Source organism: Haliotis rufescens, unplaced genomic scaffold, assembly GCF_023055435.1.
Source record: "Haliotis rufescens isolate VD_foot unplaced genomic scaffold, xgHalRufe1.0.p SCAF_9, whole genome shotgun sequence".
Taxonomy (NCBI): Eukaryota; Metazoa; Mollusca; class Gastropoda; order Lepetellida; family Haliotidae; genus Haliotis; species Haliotis rufescens.
The window spans coordinates 30,220,555-30,237,790 of NW_025964383.1; the positions used below are offsets into that span (position 1 = coordinate 30,220,555).

At 40.2% G+C, this 17,236-nt stretch overlaps 1 protein-coding gene across 1 annotated transcript; it reads left to right on the forward strand.

Annotated features, from left to right (window-relative positions):
* The first annotated feature begins 6,977 nt into the window (after positions 1-6,977).
* LOC125377511 lies at positions 6,978-10,270 on the forward strand. Its single transcript, XM_048391132.1, has 3 exons — positions 6,978-7,218; positions 7,461-7,860; positions 8,207-10,270. Exons 1-3 carry the CDS (start codon positions 7,065-7,067, stop codon positions 8,616-8,618), a joined length of 966 nt encoding a protein of 321 aa, XP_048247089.1. The 5' UTR covers positions 6,978-7,064; the 3' UTR covers positions 8,619-10,270.
* Positions 10,271-17,236: the final 6,966 nt, after the last annotated feature.

A 17,236-nucleotide genomic window follows, 5' to 3' on the forward strand; every position in this document is an offset into this window, starting at 1 on the left:
GCCCCCTTGGTTGAAGCATGTCATCGATCCCAATGGATCGATGGATCGATGCTCCTGATGCCAATCACTGGATTGTCAGGTCCAGACTCGTTTTTTACAGACCGCCGTCATAAAGCTGGAACATTGCTGCGTGCGGCGTTAAACAACCAACCAAATCCAAGTCTTTGAACTAACAGCTTCATTCGGGTTATTCCTTAAAACTGCAAAATAATAACTTCTTAGGGACAGATTTGGAAGTTTACTCACAGGTATATATGCTGTATACCTGATTTATTTTGATGTTATATTCATGTAGTTTTAAGGAATGTTTACAGCTGAACTCCCAAAACGCTGATTTCAACTGTTTTAGAATAGTGTCAACGCGCATGTGTTGGGGAATTAGCTCTTGCGGGAAAGAAGGACAATATCGACATCACTGTCCCGGAACGCTTTATACACAACACGATGAGCGGATCTTCCAGCTCAGGCGTACAAGAGGTGAGCGGAGCTCCAGCTCACCCCAGGGCGTTTCCTACGAGCGGCACATCCTGCTCGAGGTCGTCCCTATGCCAGCACTCGGAATACCAAGCCTGACTAACACCCCAGTAACAGTGTAATGGTAGCACATATATAGTAATGAATAACAATGGACAGACAAAGAGACAATGACATTGCTTTGGACATTGGACATATGGGCGTGATTAACCAACACAGTTCATGGGATGATCAATTAGGGCAATAAATGCCATACTATAAAAAGCAGTAGTTAAAGGGAAGTGATATGGTAGTCCAGGATGACTGAGAGTCAATATACAATGAAATGTTGGTGAGGATTAACAACGGGGATTAGCGCCTAAAACGTAATGACAATTAAGTTATGGAGACATGGCTACAGGGTAATTTGCCCTTGGAGTCAAATGTACTGCAGACAATGGTAGTCATAAATCAGTCGCTATGATAATAGCAATACGTTATTGTCCTAATGAATGTGAGATTTCGAGAATCTAGACGTTATGTACCGGGTACTATCGGTAGGGGATGGTATATTCACACACTCTGCGACCAGCACGGACGTCAAGGTCACTGATAGATTTCTGATATGTTTCGAGCTGTTTCATTACACGATTACTTCTATAGGGTGGAGGCTATCGGTTTCCTGTAAGTGTTCAAATTATACAAAGACAGGAATGGGAATGGGAATGGCGATAAAAGCATTGCGTGACCAGGCCTTTAATCCATTTGATGTTGGTGTTATCAGTATTCGTGAGCCTACATTTTCTCAACAGGCATGCAATGTCCTAGTGTTACTTCTATCCCGTATAATATTGTTTTACATTCACATAAAAGTGATACTACTATATCCGTTTTATTGTTTGGTTCATAATATAAGAAAGATTGGTTGGTTGGTTGGTTGGTTGGTTGTTTTACGCTGCACTCAGCAATATTCAAGCTATATGACGACAGTCTGTAATCCAGTGATTGATATCATGAACATCGATCCACGCAATTTGGATCGATGTCATGCTTCAACCAAGTCAGCGAGCCTGGCCATCCGATCCCGTTTGTCGCCTCTTACGACAAGCAAGGGTTGCTGAAGACCTATTCCACCCCGGATCTTCACGGGTTAAATACAAGAAAGAGGGCAGATGGACAACCATTTACAAAAAATCGTTTCTTTGAACAAGAACTGTAGATCGCCGAGGCATTACCATGTTCAAAGATACATATCAATATGTTTGCAGTAACCATATGAAATGATCACACTCCCTCCACTATACAGGATTACTGACTATGCGGGGAAGCTGATGTTACAACGAGCAACATTGAACAGAACAGCGTTTATCACTGACACTGCTGACATCATATGAGCAGAATACACTGTGGTATCGGTTTTTATTCTTGTCGATATGGTGTAAGAATCCTTAGACAAAGTCCCATCAACGCGGGCGTTTGTCGCAAAATGAAAACTCACATGACATGGATTCTAGTTCCAGTCCATCGTATTCAACGTCTGCATGGAGTCTCAAGAAAGAACAAATTTGTCGCTGGTGGAATCAACAACGTGGATGTGTTTTAAGCATGGTATGCCTATTTGGTTGATGTGTACAGGGTAAAACAATTGCTATAAGAACAAAGCACCTGTGGAAAAGGAAGAAACAATGAAGTTAACGCAACTTTCACCGGAAAAGCAAAAAGTGAATTTACCATTTTACAAATTGAATACCGTGACTTTATATGCAGTGCTAACAAATGACACAGTCATATGTCTGTTGGTTATTTTAAACTGTCGGGTCAGTACATTGATAGTGTTAAACCGGAGTCTTTTAAAAAATAACTGATGGATTGTTAGTCTAAGACTGCCATGTTAAACCGTTGATGACCAAAAAAAAGAAAAAGCGTGATTTCATAAAAAAAAACATGAACATGCCAAAATGTCAATTTACAAATCATTAGCGTGTGTGTCCACCTCTGGTTGCGATGCAAGCAACACATCTTCGTTTCATGGAATGGACCAGGCGTCGCACAAAGTCCTTTGGGATATATGTCCATATCTGTTGGAGCATGTTTCGAAGTTCATGGAGTGTCTGTGGAACACGTGGTTGACGTCGAAGGCGCCGAACCATCTCATCCCACATGTGCTCGATTGGTGAGAGATCAGGGGAGCGAGCCGGCCAGGGGATGACATTCTCGTTGTTTTGTTGAAGAGAATCCTGAACAAGTCGAGCAATATGAGGCCGGGCGTTGTCATGTTGAAACGTAATGCCTGGGCCATGACGACGCAAAAACGGTAGAACAACAGGGCCGATGATCTCGTCGCGGTAGCGCTGTCCATTGAGATTTCCGTCTACCACTATCAAACGGGTCCTCTGTCTTGCTGTAATGACACCCCATACCATAACGCTGCCGCCCCAGAACCGATCTTCTTCCATGACACAATGGTTGACGCAACGTTCACCTCGACGTCGGTACACTCGAATCCGTCCATCGCTGTAGCTGAGGTGAAAACGAGACACGTCAGTGAATAGAACTTGTCCCCACTGCATGGCTGTCCAGCGTAAATGCTGTCTGCACCACTGTAGACGTGCTAGACGGTGGTTTCCTGTCAAAATGGGACGTCTGGCGGGTCTTTTGGCGACAATTCCTGCACATCTGAGACAATTATTGGTTACACGTGGCCTGCCACTCCGAGGAGGGTCTCTAACTGCATTTGCCTGTTGCCAACTTTGACATAAACACCAAATGGTGTTTCTGTGGACGTTAAGTTGTCTTGCAACATCACGTTGACTCGATCCTGCTTCAAGCATACCAATGGCTCGCGGACGCTCATTTTCGGACAGGCGTGGCATTTCGTATTGTTGAATAATTGCGTAATTTTGTTATATATATATATTCACAGAAGGTATTTGAGACAAGTAGGATTAAGATCACGCCTTTGCAATCTCAGAAAAGAACTAGGTTAAATTTTGTCAAAACAATTGATTTTTCAACTTTATATACCACAATCTACACATGACAAACTCTATTCTTTGACCCACGGGCTTTCGTTACAAACCAGGGTGATAGTTACAAACCTATCTTCAGAGGTTCAGCTCAGTTTGTCAAAAATGAAAGCAAATGCCATCTGAAGTTTACCGAGAAAACACTATATGAAATGTCACTTCCTCAATGATGTAAAATTTTAGGAAATGACAGTTAGGCAAGAATTGGGCATCCCTATGGGCACCGATTGTGTTCCCCTTCTTGCTGATCTTTTTATTTATGTATATGAATCGGAATGTCTGCTCGGACTGGCAAAGTCAAAACAAGGTAATCTGACCAAGAAGTTTTAACTTCAGCCTATACAGGAATGTGATCTGATTTCATTGAATAACCATCCAATAGCCCTTCCACTGATTTACCCACCTGAACTAGACATACGAGAGACCAGTGAGACCACCTCTTCTGTTTCATATTTAGATCTATGCACAAAGATTCAGAGTAACAAAACAGTGTCCACTTATGTCCAGCAATATTCCTGTAATTCCAGCCTTTGGTTTTTACATTTCACTTTGAGGTGCAATAAAGCATGCTCTTTCTACCAAGTTTTCAAAGAGTATCATACGATACTTGCACAGTTAGTAGTTTGATCAAGGGGTCAACATTCAAGGCCTCGGTAAATCTTTCGAAACGTTTTATGGTAGACATGTGGAGGACATTTCCACATAAGACGCACCCGGGACAAAAAATCCCTACTTCTGACTTTTACCATATGTTCCCGTGTTTGTTTAGGTGCCTTTGCATGTCTTTGTAATGGGTGCCACCGATGGGGCAGGATACGCTCACTTTATCGCGAATACCTGGCATCATCAGTTGCTAGTGATTCATAACTACATTCCAATTATATGGTAGTAATAATACTCTGCTTTTGGCAGGTTTCTTATGAATATGGCTAGGTTCTTGTCGCTTCTATATTTTATACATACGGTTGGTTGGTTTGTTGTTTAACGCCGCATTCAGCAATATTCCAGCTATATGACGGCGGTCTGTAAATAATCGAGTCTGGACCAGACAAACCAGTGATTGATATCATGAGCATCGATCCACGCAATTGCGATCGATGACATGTATCAACCAAGTCAGCTTGTCGTAAAAGGTGACTAACGGGATCAGGTAGTCAGGCTCGCTGACTTGGTTGATGCATGTCATCGATCCCTATTGCGTGGATCGGTGCTCATGTTGTCAATCACTGTGATTGTTTGGTCCGGACTCGATTATTTACAGACCGCCGTCATATAGATGTAATATGTGGCGTTAAGCAACAAACAAACAAACAAACAAAACAAACATAAACTAAGGATTATCATCTTGGCGCAGTTGAGATTCGGAATTATGATCGGAGGATTCAGGCAAACCTAAGTTCAACGCATCAGAACTCCCTGTGATATTGTTTTAGAGAAGTGAAGATGTAATAAAAACACGACAATGTATGACAGTACATCATATAATTGACTTCGGGTAGCTTAGTAGTAAAAGCGTTCACTCGTCACGCCGAAGACCCGGGTTCGAATCCCGACGTGGGTACAATGTGTGAAGCCCATTTCTGGTGTCCCCCGCCGTGATATTGCTGGAATATTGCTAAAAGCGGCGTAAAACCAAACTCACTCACTCACTCACATAATTCGGGGAGAAACCATTTCCTGAGGGGAGGATAAATTTGAGGTCACTGGATTTGAGTGAGTTCATACAGGATAAGTATACTGTATACTATTTTTACCATTTCCAGAACGCCATACAAAACACAATATTGATCGCACTTAACAATGCATTGCTGATGTTGTAGACGTGGCACTGGCATTAGTTATGTTTTGTTTGTTTGTTTGTTTGTTGGTTGGTTGGTTGGTTGGTTAACGCTCAGCAATATTCCAGCTATATGACGGCGGTCGGTGTAGACACCCAAGGCCCGAGCTCCTGGAATATGATAAGACATGAAAGGAAAAGTGACTATTTGGAAGTTGAAGTCTTCCCTATTTTCGTATTGTCTCGTGGAGAGATTTTTACACATTGTTCTAAATGAAAAACAGATGAGTCGAAGGTAATTGACCATTCTTGAATGATATCAGATCATCAATATACCAAAACCCAAAACCTCTTTTTCATACTTCTATGTTTGTTGCATCTGATATCATTTTAACAAACAAAACAATTACTCCTTTGTTACAAAAAAAAGAGTGTGTGGCATGATGACGACTCACGAGTGCTTTACATTTGGAGATAATAATCATTCTACCAAGGTTAAATGTCTTGGACAATTTCGATTCCCGTGTTTTGATTGTACCAATCCGAGCAGAAATTCCGTTTCATATGCATAAAGAAACCCATTAGCAAGGCGGGAACACAATTGGTGCCCATGGGGATGACTACTTCCAATAATGTCGAAGTATATATTTGTAAGGAAATGTTTTTATAGAAGGAAATTCGGGGCATGTAAAGACAGTGTGGAAAAATATCCGGTGAAACTTTGATTTCTCTGAATCAAAGATTCAAATATAGCATTACCCAAGTTTAGATGAAGCTCTCAAATGCTTAGTCAAGCAGGACGACATACAGGAATGCCAATAAGTAGTGCATAAAACTGATATCCACAATGTGTAAGTTACGTTGTATAAAACAAATATTATTATTTCCTTCAGTATTACTGCCCCAAATCTGATACTATCCTTTGCGAATATATCAATGAATACTTCTTTGTAAATGCCAGTAGTGTCGATTTATAACATTAATGTCTACAGGCACATGTTTGACACTACGCAAGTAGCTATTCTATAACAGAACGTAACAGTTAAGCAAGCGCATGAACCACAATGTACTGTATACTACGGAAATCAGCACAACCATGTGGTTGGTTGGTTGGTTGGATGGATGGATGGAGTGATGGATGGATGGATGGATGGATGGATGGGTGGATGAATGGATTGATGGATGGGTTGATGGATGGATTGATTGATTGATGACCTGACCTGACCTGACCTGGCCTGGCCTGACCTGACAGAAGACAAGGCATTATAGACTGCATGAGTATGTTAGTTCCTTGTCACGGGAAAGGACTGATACAAATGCCTCTATTATGCTCTCTTAAGTATAACTTGATAAGCTTCACTCAAATTACAGCTGCGTTTATCTTCAAGTTAGAATTATTGTTAGAAAGAGCCAGTAAAAGCCGTATTTAATAGTCTCGTTCATGCATTGTGAAACTGGATAGGTATGCGTGACTTACACTGAATATAAATTGCTCAATGACACGAATGCACCGACACACAGGCATCATATATTGTGTATAGTCAAGGGGGGCTCGTTGGAGCTGAAGGCACTCGTCTGAAAATGGCATTTTAGAAGTTTTACCCAAGAATTTATCAACTTTACATATAGAAAGTTGTAACCTTCAATGTATTATGATTGTTTCACACCGTCACATGCATTGCAGGATGAGGACACATTGTTCACAGCTGATGATCCTACTGTTGCAACTCATTCCAAGTCTGTATAGAGAAACTGATGCTTCAATCCAAACAGAAAGGCTTTCCAATGGAAGAGGGGACAGACTCGATATGGCTACTGCTCAGTATGCATTTTTGATTGACGTAGCGAAGGACATGAACCATGCAGAAGAAATGCTAGCGGGAATAACTAACATGGCCATCGGAGAGAAAGCAGGGAAAGAACATAGTGAAAATAATGAATATTTCCAAGGGAAAGCAAAAGGTGAATTAGACCTTGTAAATAGTTATCGGCCAGAAAGTACATATCTATACCATGTAAACTACGGTCTGGATCATGTTATTAAAACTGTTATCAAAAGGTTATTCCTAAAAGGCAAATAATGTTTATGATTAAGAAGCCTATCAAAAGGTACATATATATTCGACTTTGACATACATCAGTTGCATAATGCATATATGTTGTGTATACATACATGTATGTTTAACCCTGACTTGGTATTTCAGGGTTTTCAAAGCGAAAATATGTTGGCACCATCACCAGTTCTGGTAATCAGGGAACATCAGGAATATGTGCAAGTCGTCAACATCCGGGGATTATATATGCCATTATTGATGGCCCTGAAGACAGAGCTGATGTCTATGACAGCAACATATATGCTTACGATGCAAATAATGCTTCGCTCGTCACCAAGATAAGTCTGGATGTTGTCAATGTTGACTGGGAGGATATTGCTTGTGGTCCTTGTGATACGAGTGGTTTGGGACATTGTATTTATGTATCTGATACTGGACATACAGGAGAAGGTCCTGTTAATCTGATCTACAAGGTACTGGAACCAGAGGAAGTGATACAGGGTCGTAAACTGTCTCTCGGGGAGGACGAAATCGAGGTCATCGGCTTTGAGTAAGTAGGCACATTTTCAACACAGATAGTATATGCTGATGTAAAGTGAAGCAACATAAAGCAAGAATATTACCTTGACAATGCCAACGACATCTAAAAGTTGTATAATAATTTATCAGATTAATTTATCAGATATAATAGATTAAGAAATAAGTGTTTTCAGTGTGAATAATGACATTTCTACATATAAACTTTCTCATCAAAAGAAGGATTAGAATGCTACATTTTAAATGGAAAAACTATTTTCCTGTCACAGCAAAGTTCAAATGAATTAAAATATCTTGTATAGTATAATAATATTACAGTAGACACGTTAGTAAGTGAATATATTTACATGTGTTAACAGAACAATTTTAGAAAACAGCGGAACACTACTGGTTTCACCAAGGGGTCAACTGTATATCATGGATTCTCTTCACGAACCTGGCGGTTTGTATGAGATCGTTGATGGAGAAACAAAATACCTCTTTGATGTAGCCGTACCAAAGAAGAGCATTTACATAGCACCGAATGGCGGAGATATATCTCCTGATGGTAAAGCATTACTCTTAAAGACCCAAGAGGATGTCTTCTATTGGTATGTTGAAAAGGAGGAAGACATGAAGTCGGTACTAACGGATGCCAACCAGTCTATAATACTCCCTTACTTAGAAGAAAGACAAGGCGATTCTATTGCCTGGAGTCTAGATGGCGCGTCCTTCTTCACTGTATCTGAAGGTGAAAACGAACCCTTGTTTCGATATGATAGACTTACCTAACACCCGAGGATTTTGAAAAAAATGGAGCAGTGGGCAACACAACATTACCATGTTCGTTATAGTTAGGAGAGGCTTAAATAACATGGAAACTGATTTGTGTCATGCGCTTGAAAGTGTTATACTTAGTTTCAGGAACTGCCCAAGCCTAAATTGAATAAATGGACGTCTAAGGAATTTATATGTTAATATATATATGACCATTGAAACAGGATTTACATGAACTAGAAACAGATATGTCTGATTTTTGTAGAAAATTGAGATTACTAAATCATTTTGATATTGATGCCAATAACGAAGATACTTCATTAGCTAGAAACAAAAGCACCTTCACTCCAAAATCTTGTAGAAACAAAGTGTTAGACAATGTTATTAACCGCCTCAAAGATTTACCCTTTACTGTAAACCCTCAAAGAGGTAAATCAAACATAACAAAAAATGAACGACCGGCCCCAAACAGATTATCAAACAACGAGTCAATTGTTATTAAAGAAGCTGATAAGGGAGGCGCTATAATAATTATGGACAGTAATTATTACCAAGAACTCTCACTGGATATGTCAAAAGATGAATCTTATTACAGAAAGCTTTCAGACAGTTCGGAGAAAGTCTGTATTACTTAATCATAAAATATTAGTATATTCACATTCTCAATGCCTTACTAAAAACGAAGAGGATTATTTAATTAATTTTGAATCGAAAGAAAGTAAATTTTATGGCCTCCCTAAAGTTCAAAAGAGCGCACAGATCCAAGAAAAATGTCGAACATTGAATTCTGCTTATGTCAAAATAGCCCCCGAAAATGATTTAAAATTACGGCCAATAATTGTGGGACCCAAATGTCCCACACACAGAATCAGTTACCTTATGAATAAAGTGTTGAAACCAATAACTAAACATGTCAAGAGCTACATAAATGAAACCACTGATTTTCTGAACCAACTTCCCGCCTCAGTCGAAAATGGTACAAAGTTGGTCGGTTTTTATGTAGTTAGTTTATATTCAAACATTCCCCATGATCTCGGCACAGAAGCTATTGCATACTGGATAAATAAACAAAGTTCGGAAATCCGAGAGGACATTACCTCGGAATTCATTATCGATTGTATTAAATTTATTCTAAACAATAATACTTTTAATTTTGATGGTTCTCATTACAAACAAGTTAAAGGCACAGCAATGGGGACAAAAATGGCCCCTACTTACGCAACCCTTGTACTTGGTTATTTGGAGCAAAAGCTGTACTCAAAAACTGAAGAAGATTCGGTATTGAATTTGGACAGGGATTTCAAGATAAATGGAAAAGATTTTAAGATGATTGTTTTGTTCGGTGGAATCGGAATGAAAACGATCTACAGTGTTTGATAGATACTAGTATTTTACAGACACTCCAGCCAAGTTTAATCTTTACTTTAGAGATGAGCGATAACAATATATCGTTTCTAGATGTAATGGTTACAATTTCAAACAATAACATTAAAACAGATGTATATTACAAACCAACTGATTCCAAGCAATACCTCAATTACAATTCCTGTCACCCCCGTCATACTAAAAACAGTGTCCCTTACTCATTAGCACTTAGAATCTGCGCGATAGTATCTAATTCAGATCGTGCACAATATAGACTCGATGAACTGAGGGAGTCACTTTTAGTAAGAAACTACCCTAGAAAAATAGTGGAAGACGCAATAAACAAGGCTAAATCACAAAAAAAAACTTTTAAAACCTAGAGATAAACCTAACGAGAGTGTTCTCCCTTTTGTTACAATTTTTAATCCCCAAAACCCGGAATTATTTGGAAGTGTTCGGGAAACACTGTATTCCTTAAATAAGTGTAAAGAACTAAAACAAAAAATATCACAAAATGAACTTATTAAAAGTAAAAGACAGAGCCAAAATCTGAAACAGATTCTTACTAGGGCTTCTTTCTCAAATGGAAAACAAGAATGTAAAACAGTACAAAAGCTTTACAGACCAAATTGTGCTACTTGCCCTCATGTTTTACAATGTTGTTCTTTTACATTCAAACACGGAAAAACTGTCCGTGAAAATATGAATTGTGCTTCAAAAAACTTCATTTATGCCATACAATGTGCTGGATGCAAGGCCGAATACATTGGACAGACAGTATTTTTCTGGTTGAATAAGACTCTTAATTGCCTTGAACTGTTTTCTGTAGGAAATGCCATTCTTGGAAAAAAAAACAAATTAATAGATTTTTCACGAAATTGTTATAAGTTGTTTCAGTAAAAACGTGCTGTAATGATATACTTAAAAATAGCATATAATTTGAACACATATATTACATATATTTAAAAGTATAATGAAATATGGTTAAGATGTTTACAAAAGTGCTTGCCAATATATTGACCGGTCGTGTAGTTAGCTAACCTTTCAATAGCTTACCTTTAAGAGCCATGTTTTTAAAGCACCTTGTCACCTTGTGTATTATAGATATATTTTTGTTAAATCTCTTACAGCTTAATACGACAGTTCCATTCAAAATGTCACATACAGTAAACTACGGTTATAACGAACACGCTTATAACGAACTGACGGATATAACGAACTTACTTTTTTGTCCCGACTATTTGCTGTAGTTATACTGTATATTTGCTTATAACGAACTATGGTTATAACGAACTAAAATTAGTAGTCCCTTTGAGTTCGTTATAACCGTACTTTACTGTACTAGTATTCAGTAACGAGCGAATATTGTTTGTAACACGTCATATTTGATCTACTTGCAGATAAATTTGCCGAGACGTTGCATGCTGTTTGTTACTTTTATTTGTATTTAAACCCTGAAATGCATGACATTTGTTAGAAAGCTCGTCGCCAAAATGAGAAGGAGGCAGTGCGTTCGAGCCGGTTCATCACCAACAGAATTCGGCCAGTCAGATCGGCGACCATGTGGCCTGATGAGGCTTCTGCTCTCATTTACTGTAGAAAAAAAAACGTGTTTATCAAACTCCGTATGTAAGAGAGGTAATCGCATGGTAGTCAAACGCATGGTGAGGAGGCCGGCTTCGGCTGTCAGCGAGGTGAGACGCGTGGATAGTCTCTCTCGCTGTTTGGCTCATACAGGGCTAGGCTTTGTTACATTACTATCTTTCGTAATTAAACAATTGGTTGGTTGGTTGTTTTACGCCACACTCAACAATATTCCAGCTATATGACGGCGGTCTATAAATATTCGAGTCTGGATCAGACAATCCAGTGACTGAGAACATGAGCATCGATCCACGCAATTGGAATCGATGACAAGCTTCAACCAAGTCAGCGAGCCTGACTACCCGATCCCGTTTTATCGCCTCTTACGACAAGCATAGTCACCTTTTACGGCAAGCATGGGTTGGGGAAGACATATTTTACCCGCATCTCCGTCGGAATTAAAACGATTAATAATATTACCAAAGTAACTTTAGATTACGATGAGCTTGACATATTGGCTTATTCTGCCATATATTTTTGTTTAGCGTTTCACTGACGTCTCGCCCCGCGTGGAAAGTTTCAGTTTTCTCTGGTTGTGTTATGGCAAATATCGTTTTGTCGTCGATATCGATAATGATATAGACGGGTAGGGGGATGATGGTATCCTAAATACAATTTCCCGAAAAGTACATTAGTTTCTAATGTACTATTGAAACCTGTAGTTATATTTTCACCAGGTGACCAAAATATAGGAAAAAGTGACTTGGTGATTCACTCAAGTAGATCTATTGAACAGTTAAATGTCCTTGACGTCAGTTTGTGACATCCGTGTCAGGGGTATTGTCCGGAAGAGCCTGAGAGTCATTTACAATGTTGACCAAGCTGTGAGACTGTAACCGATCTCGTCAGCGACTGAAGTAGCTAAAAGCCTTGTCCAGATCAGATACCATCTCCGTGAAGATCGGTCCAGGCGGAAGAGAAATATACGATGCCAAAGATGAAGGGAAAATGAAAGATGACAATGAGTCCTCAGTGGAAGTACTCTTCTGAAGCCTGTCGGCAACACAGATGAGGACTGTAGCCGGATCAGCCGAATCATATCTACCAGTTGAAGAGGCAGGCAACGCATGGCTATAGAGAAGATCTTTTTGGGTATGGTTTCAGGATCCGAAACTGGTGTGGTTGTCGACATCGGGGGAGGATGCGAATCCAAAGTAGGAGCCATATTATCCAATGGCTTAACAGGCTTAGAAAGGCAAGCTGAGGTTAACGTCTGTAAGATCGACTGCAGCTGTGTAGTGACATCGGTCTGTAAAGTCGCCGAAGACTGGAGCAGTCGTCATAGAAGTATGATGAACTGGAGGAGGCGATGGAGAACACGGATGACCATCTTCCCGAGGCAAGAGAGTTAACTGACTTTAAAAGTCCAGTTTCCACCCTTGGCGAACTAGGCTGGTATGATGGAGTTACATTTTTGCTGGACTAACGAGTCTATGCATAGTCCAATCAAAATCGCGCAACGAAATCGAAATCCGGTTCGTCAACTGTCAAGCAGATTTCGGTCGATTGCAGGATTTGCAAAACATGTGCACCGCTTACTCCTTGTCAACAGATATTTTCTAAATCTTTTCATGTTTTTAATCAAGGTGCTCACGTGATTTGATGCATTTTCACGTTTTTATAGTCAGTTAACTCACTTGCCTCGGGAAGATGACGGATGACGTGAGAGGACAGAAGTGTCGCGTGCGTCGTTAGGGGATGGGCATCTGCCGACAGTAGCAGAGCAGCGAGGGTTGTCTCCTCAAGAGAAGGTTGGATGAGAGTGGTATTCCGGGTGAACAGGAGCGTAAGAGTATCCTTGCCTTGGGGAAAAAGTGTCCATGGACTGAGGGTATCATGTGAGCGTAAACAGAAAACGAAGTCGGACTCCAAGATAGTCCACGGCCGTTGTTATGGTAGTCGTAGGAACGATCGACGATCCTTAGATGAGTATCGTACGTTAGAGGTTTGATGAAGCTTATGAGACATATGGAGCGACGAAATATCCCGATCCTGTGAAGAGAGACGCTTTCTAGATGTTCGCCGATCCTTCGAGGTTTGCCGATCCGGAGAGGTTCGATGAGCCTTCGAGGTTTGACGCACCTTGGAGGTGTATTGGTCTGAGGATGAATCGCGATTCTTCGAATTATGCCGAGCATGGAAGGTTCGCCAATCCTTGGTTCACCACTCCTCTGACGATAAATGATACGAGTTCGGAACCAGAACTGGAGAAGGTAGTTTTGTTGTCGATGGCCGTTTCGTGGATCGAACCTTCCATCGGAGGAGAGAGGGTTGGTTGGTTGGTTTGTTGTTTAACGCCGCACTCAGCAATATTCCAGCTATATGACGGCGGTCTGTAAATAATCGAGTCTGGACCAGACAATCCAGTGATTAAAATCATGAGCACCGGGAGGAGAGAGGGAGACTCATGAGAGTCGTCATTGTCAGGCGAGGTTTAAGAGAAAAACGAACGATCTCGGGAAGATCTATCATATGATGAGTGACGAGTAGGGGATCGTGACCGGCGAGGAATAGACGCTGATCTGCTGGAGTAATCGGAGGTACAGTAGACTACGGTTATAACGAACACGCTTATAACGAACTCACGGATATAACGAATTTACTTTTTTGGTCCCGACTATTTGCTGTAGTTATGCTGTATATATGCTTATAACGAACTTTGGTTATAACGAACTAAAATTAGTGGTCCCTTAGAGTTCGTTATAACCGTACTTTACTGTATAATTTACTTGTCTATCAAGGGATCCACTGAAGTCATTGCCTTGAAAGTACCCTCCGCCGACGGTATATGCGAGTTCTCCTGCATGTCAAGCAAGCGGGAGGTCATACTACTTGACCGTCCATGATTAGACTGCAAGAGAAAACAGCGAGGAGCTTGAAAATTATCTCCATGTAAGAATGAACAAGGTATCATTCTGTGTAGCACGTCACCACACCTAGAAAGGAAAAGAGTTGGCTGGGGTATTCACATAGCTAGATTGTATAGGTCAATGGATTCAGTATACTGTGTCTGAATGGGGTATTGAGTGTTAAACTGCGGCATGGTATCTCAGTGAGCTTGCACTATAAATGGGCATCAGTCCAGACTAGTACAAGCAGACACACACACACACACGTGTATGCACGTCGCTATATAAGTGCAGTAGTCTTGGACGCGACGTTAAACCCCATTTCACCTCACCTCACAAAGATTATATTGAGTGGCACTTCATTTTCACAAGTGTGAATTGGCTTGAATTTTCCTCTGTGTGTGATGCACATAACACTCTTGACTGATCAATGATGATATTGATCTCTCCAATGAAAATATTACCAAACAGATAGGAATTGGCATGTCGTCTGTGAATGCATCAAATAAACATCCAGCCTTTATCGCCAATTAATCAGGAATGTGAAAAGGCCAACAGGGCAAGGAAAAAGGCTCACAATAAGGTATGCCATACCTCACTGTCATGTGATTTGGCTGTGTTCCGGAAAAAAACCGTGCGGAGAATCAACGCATCGTCAGGAGTACCAAACGTTCAAGTTGGCGGTCGTTCATCTCTACAATGAATAGGTTTACCCTGTTAAAGTCCATTTTGTCCAGATTAAAGATGATTAGTGGCACAAATAACAGATCTCATATTCCTGTTATGGGAATTACTGGTAACATAGTGACGAATAGTCAGAAAGCTAACAGGTTGGTAGAACAGTTTGAAAATGTAAGCAGTTCTGAAAACTTTGTTGAAGGATTTCAAGATGTAAAGGAATTATACGAAACACAGTCTATGTTATTTTACATTGGCAATGGCTGATGTTATTTCACATATAAAAGCACCATTCACACATGATGAGCTTCAAGGGTCAATTTCTAAAGCTCACGGCTCCTCTTCTTGAGCATATAGCTTGTGTCACGAGATGTTTAAGACTATGCCTGATTCTGCTCTTGGAGTTATTCTCAAGGCGTCCTAGATCTGTCCCAAAGGCTCTGAGACACGTTTTAATCATACCTGTACCAAAACCATTTAAATACCCCTCACCGACTGCAACGTACAGGCCTTACCTCTAATTTATGTAAAATTATGGAACGAATAGTTACCAACCAAGCTTGACTAATTATCTTGAAAAAAGATTCATTCAGGGTTTCGAAAAGGCCGCCCTTGCACTGATCAGCTTGTAAGACTACAGACCGAAGCTCAGAAAGCAGTTCCAGAGTACATGTTGTGTGTATTCCTTGATATTGAGAAGGTTCACGATATCATTTGGCGACAAGGGTTGCTTTTCAAATTACAAATGCTTGGTATAAAAGGTAACATGTTTAGATGGATACAGTAATTTATGTCTGAAAGGGTCATTCAGGTGCATATTGAGACAGAACTTTCTGGCGTGCACATCATAGATAATGGTACTCCACAAGGAAGTGTTATTAGCCCAGGTTTGTTTTGATCAACGACTTTTTCACTAATATTTCTGTTAATTTCGATGCTGCACACTTTACTGATGACGATTCGTTTCGGAGACGATCTGGTAACTTTCATTTATCAATTAAAAAAGTTAATGCCCGGTGTTTAAAATTGGGTTTCCAAATATCCCACTCAAAATCAGTAGCAAAGATGATCACTCGTCGTAAAACTTCTTGATTTTTAAGGTTGAGTTATTTCTTGGGGACCACAACCTAGATGTTGTATCAGAATGTATTTTGGGCAGGGACTTAGATGGTTAAATCATATATCTTTGCAGCCGTTCTAACAGTGTTAATAATCTATTGAACTGTGTGTCAAAAACTCATTCTCAATCTACCGTGATAGTTTTATAAAACACTTATCCTATCAAGACTTGCCTATGGCTGCCAAGTTATCATGTCTGCTTCTAAAGGCCACCTCATTAAACTTCATCGCATTTAGTCTAGAGCTCAAAGAATTTGCACTGGAGCATTTGTAACAACTCCAGTCAAAGCTCCTTATGTTGACTGCTCCGACATGTCCTTGTTCCTTAGACGTCCACAGATATCACTTAAATACTTTCTGAAGATGAAGGCTATGAGCAGATATTATTCAGTAACTGATATACTTAATGACTGTGTCGAGTATGTCATGTGTGTCTGGTTTCATGGCAAAACTCCTTTTGGCTTGAACATTCAGAAATTGGCAGCACAGCATGGAGGTCGTCACTTGAATCCAGTGGATCCATCCACACCTTCTAAAACGGCTTCTTTGCTTCCCCTTAAGCCAGAATTGTGTTATGAACTCTATTCCATTGTTGAGAAGAATATGAGTCCAAACAAAGTGAGAGCAATTTCAGAGGATTTTATGCAAGAACGCTATGCAGACTGTTCACACATTTATACTGACGCCTCCAAGGATTTTCCCTGGTTCGTACTGCTGGAGCTTTCTGGGTCCCTGATTATGCTATCTCCGACGTGTTCAGGCTTCTTAATCACATTTCGGCATTTGCAGCAGAACAAACAATGTCATGGGTGGTTACATATGACTATTAATATACTGATTAATTGGTGAGGTGAGGTGTGGTGAAATGGGATTTAACGTCGCGTCCAAGATTATTGCACTTATATAGCGACGTGCATGCACGTGTGTGTGTGTGTGTGTGTGTGTGTGTGTGTGTGTGTGTGTGTGTGTGTGTGTGTG

What these genes read in the sequence shown, in the direction of transcription:
- LOC125377511 (XM_048391132.1), top strand. Translation starts at nt 7,065, where the DNA reads ATGGCTACTGCTCAGTATGCATTTTTGATTGACGTAGCGAAGGACATG. An exon ending in TTTCCAAGGGAAAGCAAAAG is followed by an intron (nt 7,219 to 7,460) that starts GTGAATTAGACC and finishes TTGGTATTTCAG; the next exon opens with GGTTTTCAAAGCGAAAATAT. An exon ending in ATCGAGGTCATCGGCTTTGA is followed by an intron (nt 7,861 to 8,206) that starts GTAAGTAGGCAC and finishes ATGTGTTAACAG; the next exon opens with AACAATTTTAGAAAACAGCG.